This window comes from Ambystoma mexicanum, chromosome 7p, assembly GCF_040938575.1.
Source record: "Ambystoma mexicanum isolate Mex_15411 chromosome 7p, UKY_AmexF1_1, whole genome shotgun sequence".
Classification (NCBI taxonomy): Eukaryota; Metazoa; Chordata; class Amphibia; order Caudata; family Ambystomatidae; genus Ambystoma; species Ambystoma mexicanum.
In genome coordinates this window covers 258,012,348-258,030,823 of record NC_090939.1, presented here as the reverse complement: position 1 = coordinate 258,030,823, position 18,476 = coordinate 258,012,348, and the positions used below count along the sequence as shown (strand labels likewise).

General features: G+C 43.7%; 1 protein-coding gene across 2 annotated transcripts in view; it reads left to right on the top strand.

Annotated features, from left to right (window-relative positions):
- LOC138525980 (trifunctional purine biosynthetic protein adenosine-3-like) overlaps positions 1–18,476 on the top strand; it is a 615,458-nt gene that overhangs the window by 90,934 nt on the left and 506,048 nt on the right. For both annotated transcript variants that reach the window (XM_069636272.1, XM_069636273.1), the window contains exon 4: positions 16,795–16,906. In XM_069636272.1, coding sequence (XP_069492373.1) covers positions 16,795–16,906 — 112 coding nt within the window. The remainder of the gene's footprint in view (positions 1–16,794; positions 16,907–18,476) is intronic.

Here is an 18,476-nt window from a genome sequence, read left to right as displayed (position 1 = left end):
CCCGAGTACCGATCAAAACCCACGCTAACTCCAAGAGTACCGACGTATCCGAACCTATGCAAATCGGCGGTGTTAAAGGACCATTAACGCAGAAGGAACGAGAGAGAAGGCGGCAAAAGCAAGTTTGCCTGTATTGCGGGACTTTCGGTCACTTCCTTCGAAATTGTCTGGTTAAACCACCTAAGAAGGTGGTTGGAGCCACTGATAACGATTTATTGACACCTGATTCGGGAAACGACCTAGCCCGACAAGCGTAGGAGTCCGCTTGCCGAGCTTGAAAACAAACTCTTTGACCTCGCATTTTGTCATGCCAATGGTGCTCGTGGACCCAAAACAGCCTCAGCTGTTGCATGCTATAAAAGTATACATCGACAGTAGAGCTATTGGAAATTACATAGACCGTGAATTGGCTTCCAGGATTAAGCTCCCTCTCCGCCTGAAAGTAACCCAAGATGTCATTACTACAGTAGATGGAACCGAAATAGCCTCAGGGCCTGTAACGCATTCCACTGTTCAAATGACACTGGTGGGTCAGGATGGACATCGGGAAGCAATTGTGTTTGATGTGATCAAGGCCCCACAATTTCAAGTAATTCTTGGAATTCCTTGGTTAGAAACACATAATCCCAGAAGTGACTGGCGAGCAAAGAAGATAAGATTTCCTGATTGTGAACCAACTTGTTACCCAAGAAATCCAGTTATGGGTCTAGCCTCAGCAACTTCCACCCCTGTACAGCTACCGTCAGAATACCAAGAATTCCAAGACGTTTTTCAGAAGGAACAGGCTAACACGTTACCTCCCCATCGGTCTTATGATTGCCAAATCGATCTGGTACCCAATGCTCAACTACCTTGTAGTAGGATTTATGCTCTTACGGAACCTGACAACCTACATTTGCGTCAGTATTTAGATCAGTACCTAGCCAATGGTTTTATTCGCCCGTCCAAGTCTCCTGTCTCCTCAGCTCTGTTCTTCGTGCCGAAAAAAGAGGGCGACCTTAGAACATGTATAGACTATCGCGCCCTAAATCAAATAACGATTAAGAATCGTTACCCTCTGCCCCTGATCCCTGAGCTTATCGACCAGGTGAAAGATGCTTGTGTGTACACCAAGTTAGATCTCCGAGGAGCTTATCACCTGGTGCGTATAAAAGAAGGCGACGAATGGAAGACTGCATTCCGCACCAAATTTAGGCTCTTCGAATATCAGGTGATGCCCTTCGGTTTGTGCAATGCACCTGCTGCCTTTCAGTACTTTATGAATGATGTTCTTCGGGAACTTATCGACGTCTGTGTTATTGTTTATATTGACGACATCCTGGTGTACTCTTCTTCAGAATCCGATCACAGAAAACATGTTAGGGCAGTTCTTGAGAAATTGCGCCAGCACAGACTATTTGCAAAGCTCGAAAAATGCGTTTTTCATACCACAGAAGTGGAGTTTCTCGGATTCATCCTGACACCTCAAGGAGTCCGAATGGACTCGCGAAAGGTGGACGCCATCCTCAAATGGCCATCTCCTAGCTCGGTGAAGGGAGTTCAGAGCATGCTCGGCTTCGCCAATTTCTATCGAAGATTCATCCCAGAATTTTCCCGAACAGTCCAACCCATCACAGCTCTCCTAAAGAAAAACAAACGCTTTGAATGGACTCTTGAGGCCAAACAAGCCTTTCAGAACCTGAAAACCAAATTCACCTCTGCACCTATATTGAAGCATCCGCACCCAGATCTCCCTTACATTGTGGAAACCGACGCATCCAGTTCGGCCATGGGAGCTGTCCTGTCGCAAAGAGACCCAGAAACTAACCAACTACACCCTGGGCCTTTTGGTCCAGGAAATTTTCTCCTCCTGAAATCAACTACGCAATTACCGACAAAGAGTTACTGGCTATTAAATCTGCTTTCAAGGCTTGGCGTCACTACCTTCTCGGGGCAAGACACACCATCACCGTAATTACGGACCACAGAAATTTACAGTATTGAAAGACGGCCAAAGCTCAATCTTCACGACAACTCCGATGGGCTCTATTCTTTGCGGAATTTGATTTTGTAATTACCTATCGCCACCCTGGCTGCAAGAATGGTAAAGCGGACGCCTTATCCCGGATTGGCATGGAAGAACCCAATTCGAGTTTAGAACCAGTGCCAATCATACCTGAACAAAGAATCTTAGGCCTAACTTCATTGCAAACTATTGAGGACATCCAAACACAAGTAAAACAACTTCTAGACTCTTCAGCCTTACTGGAATGGAGTCAAAAGGGTCCTCATTACACCGTTAAGGATGACTTACCCTACTTCCAGGAGCGGTTGTTTCTGCCTCGTAAAGAATTGCAAGAACCTGTTATTGCCCATCATCATGAATCATTAATGGAAGGACTCCCTGGTATCGCTAAAACGGAGGGAAAAATCAAACGCCACTTCTGGTGACCTTCTTGGAGAAAAGACAAAGTCTTTTGTATTGTCTTGAGGAATTTGCGCCCAAAACAAGGGTCAAAAGAAAAGGCCAGCCAGCCTACTTCAACCTTTGGACATTCCACCGGCACCATGGCACACCTTGTCAATGGACTTTATAACTGACATGCCTCCTTGTGCTGGTTACAACACTATCCTTGTAATTGTGGATCTATTCTCCAAAATGGCCCACTTTATCCCTTTAAAAGGTTTGCCTTCAGCTTCCACCTTGGCCAAGGAATTTCTGGAGAATATAGTTCGCATACATGGTTTCCCTTCCATATTAGTCTCGGATCGTGGAAGTCAATTTATCTCCCATTTTTGGAAGAAGTGTTGCCAACTAGCACAAATAGATGTGCGGCTATCCACCAGCCACCCCCCCAGACCGACGGACAAACCGAGAGAACCAATCAGACTCTCAAGCAATATCTTCGTTGCATGTTACACCAATCCGAGTTAAATTGGAAAGACATCCTTTGGATCGCAGAATATGCATACAACAATTCAGTGCATTCTGGAACCGGACAAACTCCTTTTTATACTTTGTATGGTCACCATCCTCGGACCTCTGATCTAGATCCACCTCTGACCCTGGAAATGCCCGCAGTAAATCATCTGCATTCCACAATAACCCGAGCCTTCAAAGAAGCTGCAATTCATTTACAGCAAGCCAAGAAAAAGTATAAAGAAAACGCTGATTTGCACCGAAGTAAAACTCCTCCTTACCAAGTAGGAGATCAGGTATGGCTAGCAACGAAATATTTACCCCTCAAGGGCCCGCGAACCTTCAATCCCAGATTCATAGGGCCTTATCCCATCAAGGCTATAATCAATCTGTGGCCTTTAAACTGGATTTACCGTCTAACATGCGTATTCATCCAGTTTTTCATGCATCACTTTTAAAGCCAGTACAACCAGGGACCCGACTGTCCAAGCCTCCAGACCCAGTTCAAATTGAAGGGGAATTAGAATTCGAAGTTAAAGACATTTTAGACTCCAAGGTGTTAAAGTCCAAACTCTTCTATCTTGTTGACTGGAGGGGATATGGACCTCAGGAGAGATCGTGGGAGCCTAGTAACCATGTTCACGCACCTCGATTAATACAAAGGTTCCACCGGAGATTTCCGAACAAGCCAAAACCCCCGGAGGGAACAACCTTGGGAGGGGCCTTGAGGGGGGGTACTGTCATGATGCCTACCTCCAAGGAGCCAGGTCCGACCCGGCAGGCATCATTTCCCCCAGGGAAGTGCCAGCGGGCCCAAGCTGGGGCCCTTTGGACACAGTCCTGGCGCCTTAGGCGCCAGGCTCATGTTGGACCCCTGTCCTGGCGCCTTAGGCGCCAGGCTCATAAAGCTTGACATGTGTTCAAGTGTTTTAATGTGCACTTACCTGATGCAGACCATGCTGCTACATCCAGGCCCTCTTGAGGCCTGAATGGAACTACTTTACCTGTGGGACTACTTTCCCTGGGTGTGGTCGGGGAAGGATACATACCTGATCGGTGGAAGGATACATACCTGGAACTTCTTCCAAAGCTATTTAAACCACACCCGATCAGCAACTCACGCTTCGCGTTGTTCTGCTCCTCGCAGCTGGACGCTCACCGTGTCAGCTCCTGCTTCTGGACTTCAGCCACGCCTGTCAGCATCCTGGGTCACCTGCTAAGAGAGAATTGGAGAGAAAGAAGACCTTACCTGCTAAAGCAGCATCACAGAGACATCACACCGACAATCCTGAAAGGGAAGACATCATTTTAAAAGCATTTCGCTTCGATCGCAGCAGCGCTGCATTTCACTCACCTTTCCTGGGCACCTCCATCTTCAGCAGCGATCATCCAGATCCGCAGCCACTTCCCAGAGCCTAGAGAGAAAAAGACAAGAACACAAGGTGAGAGAAGGAAGGGAATAGGAAAAGCTCAGTTTCCTTCTAAGACTTACCTGTTGGGTAATTCCCATTTCATTTCGGGTCCTGCCGCTTCCTGGCATTCCGGACCCCGGCCCCTGTGGGGAAAAAAGACAAAGACATTGAATGAGCGAATGCAAAGACATTACCCGAACGCTCATCCAGAACTTACCTGTCATTTACTGGAACTGCACGTTTCACTTCGGGTCGGCGCCATATCTCCGGCATTCCGAACCCCGGCCCCTAAGGGAAAAAAGACATAAGCGTTTGCGCTTGCTGCAATAAGACAATGAACATTATTATTAAGCTTGAACTTCTGAACTTGCTACAGAACTCTTACAGCGCCTTACCTGAATAGTCAAGCTTATTTGAACTCCCATCAAACCTCAATCCAGTGAAGTAACTGGGTATCAACGCGCCCCTGCATCAGAAGCAGGATGGAGAGCTCATCCTTCCTGACCCTAAGGTGAGACTTCACGGGGAATCGAGGAAGGGTATCGTGGAGGGTTGGAAGGGAGTGGGAGGCTTGAGCATTATTCCGTCAGTAGGTAATACTCCCTTTTCACGCACAGGGGAATATTCCTGCGAGCCAGTGAGTCCATCTTCAGAGTCCTGCGCTTCACCGTTGAAGAAGCATCAGCACTCGAAGCCAGACCTGCGCCTCCGTGGGAATCAGGTGAGCGTGACAATACTTTTGTGTTTTGAGGACACATTTTTGGCTGATGATCAAAAAAACAAAATATATTTAGTATATTGACAGGATTAAGTGTAACCTTCATTTTTATATATGAGCAGTAAGCAAGAAAATCATATATGCGGTATATTGACAGGATTAGGTATGACTTTCAAAGTAGTAAAGAGTTAGTTAAAGCCAATTCTACAATTCTGTGTCACAATTTAAACCTGTGACACAGGTGTCCATAATACAAATCCATTTTGATTCATTCTTGTGTAGCAATTCCTCTCGGTTTCCTCCTCGAGGTGGTAGAATCACTTTCACCAGACCAAACATTTTTAATTTAGAAATGTCAAGGTTTGGATGGTTGGTGATCATATGAAAAGAGATGGGGGATCTTAGGTCTTTGTTCCTTATTGCTCTTATGTGTTCAAAGATCCTCACCTTAAGTTTTCTTATGGTACTCCCAATATATAGCTTTCTGCATATACATTGAATCCCATAGATAACATAAGTTGAATTGCAATTGATCATCTGATTGATATATTTAGTTTTGCCATTCGGAAGAAGAATATCCTTTTTACCTTGTTGCATAAACGGAAAAAGTTTGCAGTGTCCACACTTGAAAGTACCTTTGTTAGCTGTTAGGAAGAAGGTTTTTCTTTCATTTGGAATTGGACTCAAGAAACTCAGACTTATCAAGTTCTTAATGGTTGGTGCTTTTCGAAAACAAATGTTTGGATAGCTGTCCAAATGTTTTTGTAAACTTGAGTCTGTGAGGAGAATGTTCCAATGGTTAGTTAATATTTGTTTTATTCTTTTGGCTTCCGTGCTGTATGTAGTAATGAAAGTAGTCTTAGGACTCATTTTTTCTGATTTCAGTTTGTCCTTAAGTAGAGAGTCCCTTGATACAGATTCAGCTTTGTTAATTGCATTTTGAATAATTTTTGATCCATAACCTCTCTGTTTGAATTTCTGATAAGTTTGTTGGAGATTGTCCTGAAGAGTGTGAGCGGTACAGCAGTTTCTTTTGACTCTGAGAATCTCCCCATATGGAATGCTGTGAATAGTATGCTTGGGATGATGAGATTTAGCATAAAGAAGACTGTTTCCAGCTGTGGGTTTTGTGAATATCTTGGTTTGAATTTGTGCATTTTCAACAAAAAGTTCTAAATCCAGGAATTCAATATTTGTGGCACTGGCTGTTTTGGTAAATGATAAATTAAAGAGATTATTGTTGAGAAAAGGTGACATAAATGTCCAGATCTTGAGTATTTCCTTCCCATATTATCAGTATGTCATCTATAAAACGACCCCAAAATGTGATTTTGTTGTGAAAAAAATAATGTTTCCAAGCATGCTGTAACTAAAACACAAACATAAATAAATTTGCATAAAATGGAGCAAATTTTGACCCCATGGCGGTGCCCTGCAATTGTTTGAAGATATTGTTGTCAAAAATAAAAATATTGTTGTGCAAACAGAAAAATAGCATGTCAATAATCATTTTGTTTTGCTCAAGAAATGAGTCTGATCTTGTTTTGAGAAAAAACTTTATGCTTTCCAGACCTTTATTGTGTTGAATGCTAGTATACAGTTGTACAACATCCAATGTGAGAAAACTATAGTTTTGTTCCGATGGAATAAGATCAAGTTGCTGAATGATGTGTTTTGAATCCTTGACGAATGAAGCTAGGTTCGCTGCTAAAGGTTGTACGTGCGAGTCAATATATTGTGATGTTTTCTCTGTTATGGAACCAATGCCATTTATTATGGGTCGAAGTTGTGGAAAATCTTTGTATGCTTTGTGTACCTTGGGCAGAAAATATATTGTTGCCATGATTTTTGCAGATCAAGCTTTGATATTCATTGTAATTTAAAAGATCTTGTTCATACCATGCTTTAATTTTTTCATTCCAAAGAATTTCCAAATATGGTATAGGATTATTTGTTAGTTTCTCATTACATTCTTTTATATTAAGTTGTTTGGATCCTTCTCTGATGTAATCAACTCTATTAAATAGAACAATCTTTCCTCCTTTGTCTGCTGCTTTTGTTATTATTGATTTGTCTTTAGACAATTTATTGATTGCCAATTTCTCTTCTTTTGTTAGATTGTATGTTGTCTTCATATGTTTATTGTGCAGATAATTCTTTCATATGCTATTGCTGACTGCTTTGTGAAATACATCTATCACATTTTCTGAAGATAAAGTAGGTATGAAAGTTGACTTTGGTTTAAGACTAGTTTCTTCCGGTAGGTACTTAGAGATGCCTTGTTTATCTAAGAAGGTCTCTTTAGTGTAAGATTGATCATCATCAATATTTAGTAGGTCCACAGTATCTTCGAAACACCTCACAACAACAAAATTATTTGTTTTTTCATCCTCTAAACTATTGTAAAGAATAAAAGAAGTGGTTAACACTGAAAAAAAAGACTCACCTTTGTATATGAATTTTTTTGATAAGGTTGGCGCATTTGATGAACTTTTCCAAAATGTCTTTCTATATGGACTTCAAATGGAAACTATTTCTTTTTGAAGTTATATAGCTCCCCCATCCCATGACACAGAGGCCTCCAGCCTAGAGGCTTCCATTTCATGGGGTCAGGGGAGCCCGTGGACTTCAAAAAGAAATACATTATTTTTGTAGTCACTCTGTAGTCACTCTGCTTCATAAAGAAATGATTTCTGTTACGCTGTAACAAATAATTTCTTTATGAAGGCAGAGTGACTAAAAAAACAAACATTTTATTTTGTTTTTTTTGTCCAAGGGGTCCCCCTCCCAAGACATGTGGTTTTGGGGGCCCCTGTACCGCTTGGGGGTGCGTTACACCAGTGCTGTTAATGTGTTATTGTAGTTATTTCTGATCAAAATTGACATCCCTGTTCTTCAAATAAATACAAGATAAATACAAAACAAATTGTACTCATTGACCACAGACACATAAATAAAATTTCTTTTCTCCAATTTACATGTATGTAAAATCTAAATTATAGAAGGTTGCATTAAGAGCCCATAGGCTTAGTAAAGCTGTGCTTTCCTCTTTAGAGCACGCAGGATCTTGGTTCTTTTACACCACAAAGGAACATAGAAGTGTGATTTTCTGGTAGAATAATAGCTATCCCCCAATTCTACTTCAAATCTAATACAGGATACTCTCCCTTCTGGTACAGAACATTGGAGATGTTTAAATAGTTTAAATGCATAATTTTCCATGGAATGGACATGGAGAAGATATTTCCGTCTCACCCCACTAGAATGGCATGGCTGTACTCGAAATCTCTCTTTTTAAAATGATGGCTTCCACATGTCATAAATGTAATAACTTGCTGTAAAATTATGAATCATTGTACACCAGTTCAGAATTCCAGTCTCACCATACACTTGTGACTGGGTTTTATTTATTTGGCCAATGTCAAAAGCAGAGCACATTTCACACAGAAAAAGTTATCCTTCTGGTTTAAATCAATTATCCATTTGCTGTGGCTATTATCAGAGGCATTTGGCGCTGACAAAGACGACAGAATTCTATTTTACATCAGTCCCCCGGTGACTTCCATGCTAGTACTATCCCCAACCTACTGATAAACGATCCTTGAGGACATATATTTAATTGTATTGTGACTTTATATACTCACTTCTGGGTTACAGTTATCATTGAAATTTTGTGAGAATGTCAAACAACCAATACCCCAAAAAAAAAAAAACTTCAGCATTCATCCCTATGTTCTCCCACACGAGGTGCATGGGCCCTCCGCTGTCTTCCAATGGCGTGCACGAGTGATCCGAGCGGCCATCAGCTGTTGAGATGTCAGATCTGCCTTAGGGCCCTTCATTGGAAACGTGCCATCTTCAGGGACATCCCCAAAAAGGAGGGTCAGCGGACACATAGGGAACAGGGTGCCCATGATCTCCTTAATTTTGGATCGAATCTCATCTCATGCCAATAGGTCTGTAGGGTTGGGCAGTGCCACCACATGTGGGCAAAGTTTCCCAGCTGTCTGCAGCCATGACAGCAGCGGTCAGGATAGTTAGGGTGAATTGCTGAGGGGACAGTACCAATGGAAACTCAGCTGGAGGGCTCCTTCTTTTATGAGTGTGTATTGAGAGCTCTTATGCGCCCGGGTCCATATTTTCAGCCACGACTCCAGAATTTCCAGGCCCAGTTCCCGGAGATGTGTTATCCAGTAGACGATAACTTGTTGCGACTCTCCTTGAGCTCTGTCCCTCAAGCATCTTATGTTCTATGCCCGTGGGAGTGCAACAGCCCGCTTGCTTGACATCATTGTTAGACACCCAGTGGTTTAACTGCCCATAACGAAAGCGCTCCACCTCCAAACCTCTGCTTGCATTCAATAAAGATGAGCTGAGCGTCATCTTTTTTGAGATCCCTTAGCTGTAAGCCCCAATGTTTGAACGCGTTTCTGTGCATGCCTGGTGAGAAAGCGGGTTCTGGAGGATCAGTGTGAGGGGGCCCAAACCCGATGTGAATCCCTGCTGCGTGCATGTCTTCTCCCAATTCTGCAGGATGGTGGGAGTGGTTACTAAAAGACTGCCCTGTGATTGTCTCACCTCTTTAGGAAGGAAGAGGAGGTGACCCATAGGGAAAGGGGAAGCGGCCTGTTCTATGTCCTTCCATTTGGATGAATTCTGCGCTAGGGCCAATCTAGCATTAGAGCAATTTCTGGATCGACTGGATCCATAGTCCACCCAGCCCCTTTGACCTAGTGAGGAGTTTGCGAGGGATTTGTGGCTGTCTGCTCTGCCAAATTAACTGACCTACTGCTTTTTGTATTTCTAGCAATTCCCGTTCTGGAATTAGGATTGGTAACGCCTGAAAGATAAACAGTAATTTTGGTAGGAGAGTCATTTTAACAGCACAGATATGGCCGAACCATGATATCTCCTGAGAATCCCACCGCTGCAGTAAGTCTTTGGGATTTTTCCATAACTGCGAGATGTTAGCCTTTGCTACGGTGGTATAGGATGAAGTAATATGCCCACCCAGGTAGGTGAATTCCTGTTCTGTCCAGCGAAAAGGGTATGTCTCTCTTAAGGTAGCCACAGCCTCTGGGGTTTCAGTGAGGCCACCGATTTCCCGTCATTAATACAGAACCCTGATACTTTGCAAACTGATTCAGGAGTTTCAACAGGACCGGCAAGGAAGATAATGGATTGCGTAGGAAGCACAATACGTCATCAGCATACAGCGCTACTTTATGTAGTTCTGAACTGATGGAAAGAAAGTTCCTCTTATCATGGGGAGTCAGAGCAAGGGATTTGTCAACCATAGGGTCGATTACACCGTTAAAATCTCCCACCACAATGATTTTCCCTTTGGCGAATTCGCCCAGGACCTTGTAGAGGGAGGCCAGAAATACACCTTGTTTATCATGTGGGCCGTAAATTTAAGCTAGTGTTACCTTGCAGCCATACAGACGTGCCATGAGTATTATATATCTCCCTTCCCCATCCCGCAATGTCTTAAGCACTTTCAGGGGCCTGCCCTTACGGACCATGATGGCAACTCTGCGTTTTTTAAACCCACTGGATGCAAAATAGGCAGTAGGGTATACGTTACTGTTAAGGCGCACTTCATCCACAGCTAATAAGTGAGTCTCCTGGAGAAATAAGAGGGTTGAGTCCAGAGTGGATAATCTATGAAGCAGCGCCTTGCATTTCAATGGGGCATTAAGACCCTGTACATTCAGGGTCACACAGGATACGTCAGGTACTGCTATCATGAGTCCCTTCAGGCGCGCTCATGGCACAGGGAAGACACATTATGCCCAATATAAGGGGTAGAGAGGGGCAGGATCCAGGAACAAAGAGAAGTCTAAGTCGCATGATAGAAATTAAGCAATAATACCCCAACCAACACAAAAATAAAACAAGAAAAAACAAGAACCATTCCACATTTCTTCATCAAAACCCATCCAACCAAATGTATCTGGCGCTACACGCTCAGGGAACTCGTTTTTGACAACACCCTAATAGAATTCAACAGCAGCCCAACGGGCGAAAAACAAGACCTGAATCATTGTCAGCTCATGACTTAGTTAGGACCAGAGGGCCCATAGAACATACGAAAAAGATTGCTTGTTTATCCGACAGTGCCTACTCGTCAGGTTGGAGCACTCGAGCATATCTCTATATCGGACTGCAACAATGTTGTCGCAGGATCACGCCTTCCCCTGGGTCTTCTCCTGCCATCTCGAAGGCTAGGATCTAAGCGGCACTTCTCATCGGCACCTTCTCCAGGTAGCTGGGGCGACGATGCCTCAACCATCAACTCTGACATTTCTTCCTCCGAGCCGATAACGTGGTGACGATTATGGTAGTCGAATATAAGCTTGCAGGGGAAACCCCAGCGATAACACATTTTCTTCGACTGCAGTCAAGTCGAGACCATCTGTAATTGTGACGGCTGGCCAATGTGTGCAGCGAGAGGTACTGGAATAAGATGACAGTGGTGCCTCGGAAATTCTAGTGGCTCTCTATTCCGAGCCGCTGCCATGATGGCCTCTTTTTGCCAGAAATAAATTCACCTGCGAAAGGACAGAAAGGCACCCGCTCGCAGACTTTGACCATATGAATGGTGCCGGTGCTACCGTCTTCCCCATTCCCATTCAGTCCTAATGGACTCAAATGGGAATGGGGAGTTACATTTCCCGGCGCCGGAAAAAGACCACAACTCCGGCAGCAGCCTGCCATTTTTACCGGCACGGCTACCGCCAGAGTTGTAATGACACCCAGTGAGTCCTGTCCAATATGATCTCTTCAGAGTCTGGGAGCTCAAGCAAGTCCCTGAACAAATTGTGGACATGGTCTGCCATCTCGTGGTCTTGGAAATGGCACGGAATCCCGCAGAGGCGGATATTATTTCTTTTCCATCTGTTTTCCAGATCCGCCTGCTTGGCCCAAATTACCTCGAGTTGTTCCTCGATGCCCACCACTCAGTTTGCTAGTTCTGCGTGATCATGTGCTTGTTCGCACACTGTATTTTCCAGGTCATTCACACGAGATTCTAGGCCCACGGGGTGGGAGTTCAGGTCCAAGATTGATTTAGCTAGGCTGTCTTCAGAGGATTTAATCTCCTGGGTGATCTCCTAGGTGATTTCATGTTTAAAGGCCTTCAGTATGCCCTGAAGTCCTCCTTTGAGAACGATGGCTCTGTGTGGGCAGGTGTGGACAGGGGTGAGTGGACCTCTGCTCGTATCGACTGCATTGGCTGGCCTCTTGCATCTTGCGAGGTCAACATTGATTTCATGTCCAATGTCCTCACTTTTCCTCCAGATTTGGGCATCGCAAAATGAAGTACGCTATATATATTCTTAATGCACCAATGTCACTCGTTGGCCCAGGCTTACAATATTGAAGGTGGCCTCTCTCTGTGCGAGCTACAACAAAGGCCTACGGAATGTGCCTCTGATCGCAGGGTCTTTCAGGGGCCAGGAAAACAGTCAACAATAAAAATAGGTCCCTTTCACCCGCCAGCCCAGGTTCCACATGGTGTAAGTTGCCTCCTTTGTCGGTAACTACAATATAGGCTCATAGATCTAAGCAGATGACTGTGTGCTATTTCAGGAAACTACAGAACTTCACTTGCACCAGGACTGTGTCAATACAGGCTACTCAAGGTGCCTGTATAACATTCAACTCATTCCAGACCGCAAGGGCTTCCACCGTCCATCAAACACAACCGCCGTTCCCATGAGCACAATCAGCTAACTTCATGAGGTCAGCACACGCATCAGGAATTCCATGCAGGTAGCCGGTGCCCCTGCTTCACATTGACCCGCGGGAGGCGCAAGATTGACCTGCCATTGCACTTGTCTTCCAGCAAGTTCCGGAGTGAAGGCTGGCATCCCTCTGGTCCCGGGCGTCTCGTTGGCTCGACCCGGCAGAGGCACCACTAGCTGAGCAGGAGAGCGTCTCCTGCCCCTCACTGGGGCCCTGCTTCTCAGCATGCCCCAAGCCACCAAAGACTCACAGGCTCAGGATGCCCCAGGGCACCACTCAGCAGCAGCCTCGCAGAACCCTGGCCCACCACCAGCACTCTCTCCTACCTTGCCGGAGCTTCCACCTGCCGGACCCGCTAATGTTCACCGGTGTTCCCGTGGTCCAGGATGGGTCGATGGGAGCACTGCTCACACCCACGTGGGATCTGCCATGTTTTCCCCAAGGCAGCAGTCAGCCCGGCACCTGTTCTCAATCCTCTGTCAGCAGATCATGATTCTTCACCAAAGTAAATCTGTAGCCACCAGGGAAGCTGCGCCACACAGTAAGGGGGTTTATTTCGTAGAAAAAAGCAGCATTAAAGGGGTTTTCCATGGCCCAGCAATAGAGCCAGCAGCAGGCACATCCCCATTGGATGCTGCCTGGCCACGCTGCTGGGTTTTTCTTTTAAGGCACAGGACTGTCATGGCCCATCACAGCTCCAAGCAGCATCCGCTCAGTCAGGTAGGCCCACCGGTCTCTGTTTAGGAATTCTTCTCAGGGAATCAGTTCTTATTTAGACTTCAGACTTTTTCTGGACAGGCCATATGGAGTTCTCCCATGTCAGCTCTCGTCCATTCAAGCAGAGTACCCCCGTCTACAGACTTTCCTGAATGCCCTAGCTCTCCCTACTTTCTGTGGGTGTGAATTTAGGGCATACATATTTCCACACCAGTCATTTGACATCATAATCTTTGATTGGTTGAGTCTTCCCACTGGTTCTCTTAAGACGTTGACACTGTTAGAGAACTTCCCACCTCCTAACTTGATAGGTTCATAGGTCCATCATATTTAGACATGTGATGAGGGATGGTTCTGAACAATTTTGGACTCAAATCCATATTTCTTTCATAACTCTTGATAGGAATGTTCCCAGTTATTAACAGATAGATTTTCAGAATCGCACAGTCATAATGAATTCAGGCAAACTCATCATGTACTTACGTGTGGCATCAATAATGTCAAAGTTATTCAAATGATGCAATTTTATTAGTAATTGATCAATATTAATATGGCATATTGTCAGGCTTTTCCTGCTGAATCTAGAACTGTCTTAGCTTCCGTCTTAGACCGAGTTGCCACAACGACATATGTAAAAAATGTATTTTGACATTATAGTGCAAATTTAAACTGACCGCAAATTCTGTTTCTGTCATTTTGCATGGAGGTTTCATTTCAGCTTAATTATTCACTTGAACAGCTGAATGGTCCCCTTGGAGTTGAATTCATCCATTATGACTGAACAGATATATGGCATAGCTTGAAGTCAAAGCTTGAAATTTAAGTGGAACCAAGTTCTTTGAAGCAGTTTCTAAAAACAGGCCTTCTCAACATGTGACCAGTCTCTAGCCATAAACTGCATAAGGCGACCACAAATTGAATTGTTTTGGAATATATAAAATGCCATTTTTTTGTATTTTCCATGAGATAATTACATGTTTGTGTGGGTGCAGCCCAGTTACCGTAGGTCCTGATCTGTCAGATGGCCGAATCATGACCTCCAAGGCCTCCCAAGTTTCATCAAAATGTATTCATAGAATAGATTCCATTCCTTTGCTTCTTAAAGGGACCATTATTTGAGATACAGTTGTAAATGATAACGGTTTTCTCCCACTACCAACTGTAAAGTAACACAACATGATTTACTGCACTCATAATACACTTTGGCTTCTGTGCGCTATTTCAAAAGCATGCACAGTTTAATTTTATCCTTATTTACTAACAAATTGTGAGGGCACATTCCGAATGAGATGCACATTGCAGAAGTGAAAACAATGTAAATACAAAGTTTATATAAACTTAATAAGAACAGGGCTAGAATTCTGATGGTATGGTATCCGATTTTCTTCATTGTGGTGCACATAGCTGTGCTTTTAAAAGACGTCTCCTTCTGTTTTCACAATAGAACGGTACAATCAAACACATCCTGTTGACTTTATTAAACCGATATTCCATCTTTATTAAATGTCCCTACACACCCTCATATAATTCAGAAAGGAGCTCAAGACCCTCGTCTTCAAGGAGCACCTTCTTTATCAACTGTAATACCCACAATTAAACCCCAGCCAAACCCACCTCACCCCTCATGTCTTCTCCTGTTGATTATCTTAATGTAAAACAGCCTTGTTGTAACTTTGCCCCCTAACATATACTCCTATTAACCTCTGAATGATAGCACACCAATGCTTCTCAAAGCTAGGTCTGCGATTAATAAATGCCCAAAATAGATGAAGAAATAAATACATGAAAAAAATAACATAATAAAGATCACAATAGATGACAAAAAAGAAGCGTCTATTCTGCTACTTTCTGTTGGTCGAGGTCTGTCTGATCTAGCTTGTTCTTATATTGTATTATCAACCCAAAATGTGTCTATCCTTATGTGTTATGGGACATTCCTCAAGAGAATGAATTGCTGGTAGTTTTAATTTGGTTGATGGGTTACCATGGGATAGCACGGCATAACCCACAGGGGGGTGCACATGATTTCCTCATTGTGTGGCAATTCAATGCTGAAGAATTGTTCTGATCTAGTAAAATGATTAAGTAAATGGAAAGATTGCATGTTGGTGTCTGGATGGGAAATTCACTGACTGGAACCTGATAGAATGTTGATTGTTTAGAAGAACCATGCATGCGTCTATGGTGGACCTAGGAAATTAACACCATATATGGGTTGATGGTCCTACATATCTACAGTTTCCTGCAAACTCTCTGTAACAGATTTTCGCACTAACAGAGCTCTCTTACACTGCATCTCTAGCTATCTGTGAATTTTGCATCTCAAATTACATATTTGTTTAGAGGCAGGACTTAATTTGAACTATGTCTGAATTTTACTTGAATGACTTGCCATTGTCGAATGCTTTGCTTTGATGCAGTGACGGTGTTGTACTTTCATGACTTATGGATTTCTTTTTGTGCAAAGAATTAATGTTTGTGTTTGTAGCTACATATCCATTTTGATATCACGAACGTCTTGTATCTTATGCTCTTTTTTTGCATCTCCTTCATGTGCTCTTCTTTTGCATCTCCTGATGATGTTAGCCACTCCTCCATGGTTACCCCCTTTCATGCCTGTGTCTGGGTGCCTAACTGCATCAGAATCTTTTTGTATGGAATAACTGCTTGCTAAAACAAAATAGCCTGTCTTTCAATTTTAAAGAGAACATGTCAGCACTTGCATGAGGTCTTTCTTTTATTATTTTTTGCTTACATCAAGACAGCAGGACATAGCCACAATGAAGTGCTAGATACAGTGAACACTTCAGTCTTCACCAACGATTGCCAACACAAAGGGCCTGCACCTGCCCCCAACTTTCACGCAACCTCATTGTTAACAACCACTCTTAATTCTGTATCCTACTAGCCCTTGTACAAAGCTCTGTTGATTCCTAGCTAGGTTTGTACTTAATAAATCCTCCCTCTAAAACACAATATAACATACAGGTTCCTGTCTTAGTAAGAGGTAAAGCCTGGCATTTGTACAAATGATTCTTTTTGTGAGTTAGACAGTTGTCATGTCTTTCCTGACCCTCTAACTAGATTAATATATTTATGCTACTATGATTTTGGCCTGCATGATCTGGACGCCTTTAGTTTCTGTTCCATCAAACTACATTATACTTTTCTCAAGACTGTTCAAGCACTAATGTTACAGTGAGGGTTTTGTAGTCGAAGCATGCTTTGGTGACGCGAAGTACAAAAGTCTGCTTTCTGTAATGCAATTGTCTCAATTAAGTGTTGTTTTCTCTTTAAAGTGCAGATGTTTCCTCAATGGTTGTAAAGGTGAATGGTCTGACCACTAGAACTAGCCATATATGTGCTGGTAGCAAGGATGAGGCCTGCAAAGCTGTGCAAGACCTGACACAGGTGAGTTTCGGCGTGCACGTACAGCAGTGACAAATTGTCAGAAATTAAGCTGCAAAGCTGATCAACAGAGTGAGGAAGTTGCGGGATATATGCTGACAGCTTCTCTGGTCACCTATGGAATAGCTCTTGATTTTCAAACATCAATACCTTAAATATTAGGACTCTCCACAATTCAGCTGTTGTACTTCACTGACAAGCCTGTGTGAGGAAAGCACACTTAAAATTAGCAGCCACCTTTCACACTCTTTCAGTTCCTCAATTCCTCACAACATACTCAGCGCACTGCCACCAGGTGGTGTCCCATGTGGGGGTCTCCCAAAGTTGGACGTCCCAGTAGCATAACACCCAATCTATATATAAAATGCTTAGGTATGTTTCTGTACCCAGCTGATGAAATGTATCTGTCTTAGGTTGCCCTTTGCTGTACAAATGGCAAAGTGAACCCACTTCAACAACAGCTATCATTTCAACAAACAGAATGAGCACAGTTCTTCGTGGTCACCTTCACCTTCCACTATCGCAAACATTCGGAATAATTTAAAGTTACTTCTTTCTACCCCCACTTCTCTTCACGCATGGCACAGCGGTTCCAGGGTCAATGGACAGTTAATTTCAAGCTCAATATTTCAATCTCTAGAGAGAAAAATGCTGTAGGACGAATCCCTCCTCATGAGCTAAAACTGAAAGTGGGTTCTGTAATTATGCTACTACGCAATGTGAGAAACCTGAAGGTGTCTCTCTGTCTAGTCCACGGGGATCTGTCATCCAGGTGGTCAGGACACGGCCATTGCTTTTGGATCCAGTTCCTGGGGGTGGACCAGTGCGGGAGGATCACCTGGATGAGGGGTAATTGAGGAGTGTTAGTGGGACAACGACGGGTGGGACGTGGTATCCCCCCTTTTAACACCTTTTCCCCATCCTAGTACGTAGGATATTCCAAAACACTGCCCCCCCTTCTGCATTGACACTTTCGCACAACACGAAAGACAACAGACTAACACCAGATTCATTTACCTGACATGTCCCAATACGAGGGTCAGGCAAAGTCAGGCAATTGATCAGAATCACACAAGCGTGAGGGCCCTTTCCCTTCCCCACAGGGTTAAAGGTGGAGCACAACAGCACAGTATGAGCAAGGCAGACCGCACGATGCATGGTCTAACTCATCACGGCACTTAAAGAAGAGGAGAAAGACAGCGTAGAGTGAGAGGGTGACAAGGAGAGAATCGACCTTGCCCTTTCCGACTAAGGCCCGTGGAACCTCTGACTAAAAGTAACTTAAGTCTGCGAACAATAGCCAGCGTGTATTGAAACAGATGTCAACGGTATGAGAGACCGTCTTCCGCTGATAACCAAGCCAGGGAAAGACACTGGTCTCCGTGCTACCGACCTTGACTCGAAGGATAAAGAAAGCAAAGCAGTTCACTACAGCTGGTGAGTCGAGAGGAGTATCGATAAAGAAAAGTAACTGTGTTGAACGAAGTGTAGCAAGTGGCTCTTTTGAATTTTGAACAAACAAAGAACTGTTGTTATTTAAAGGGGGGAAACCAGTCGCATAGGAGTTCGACAC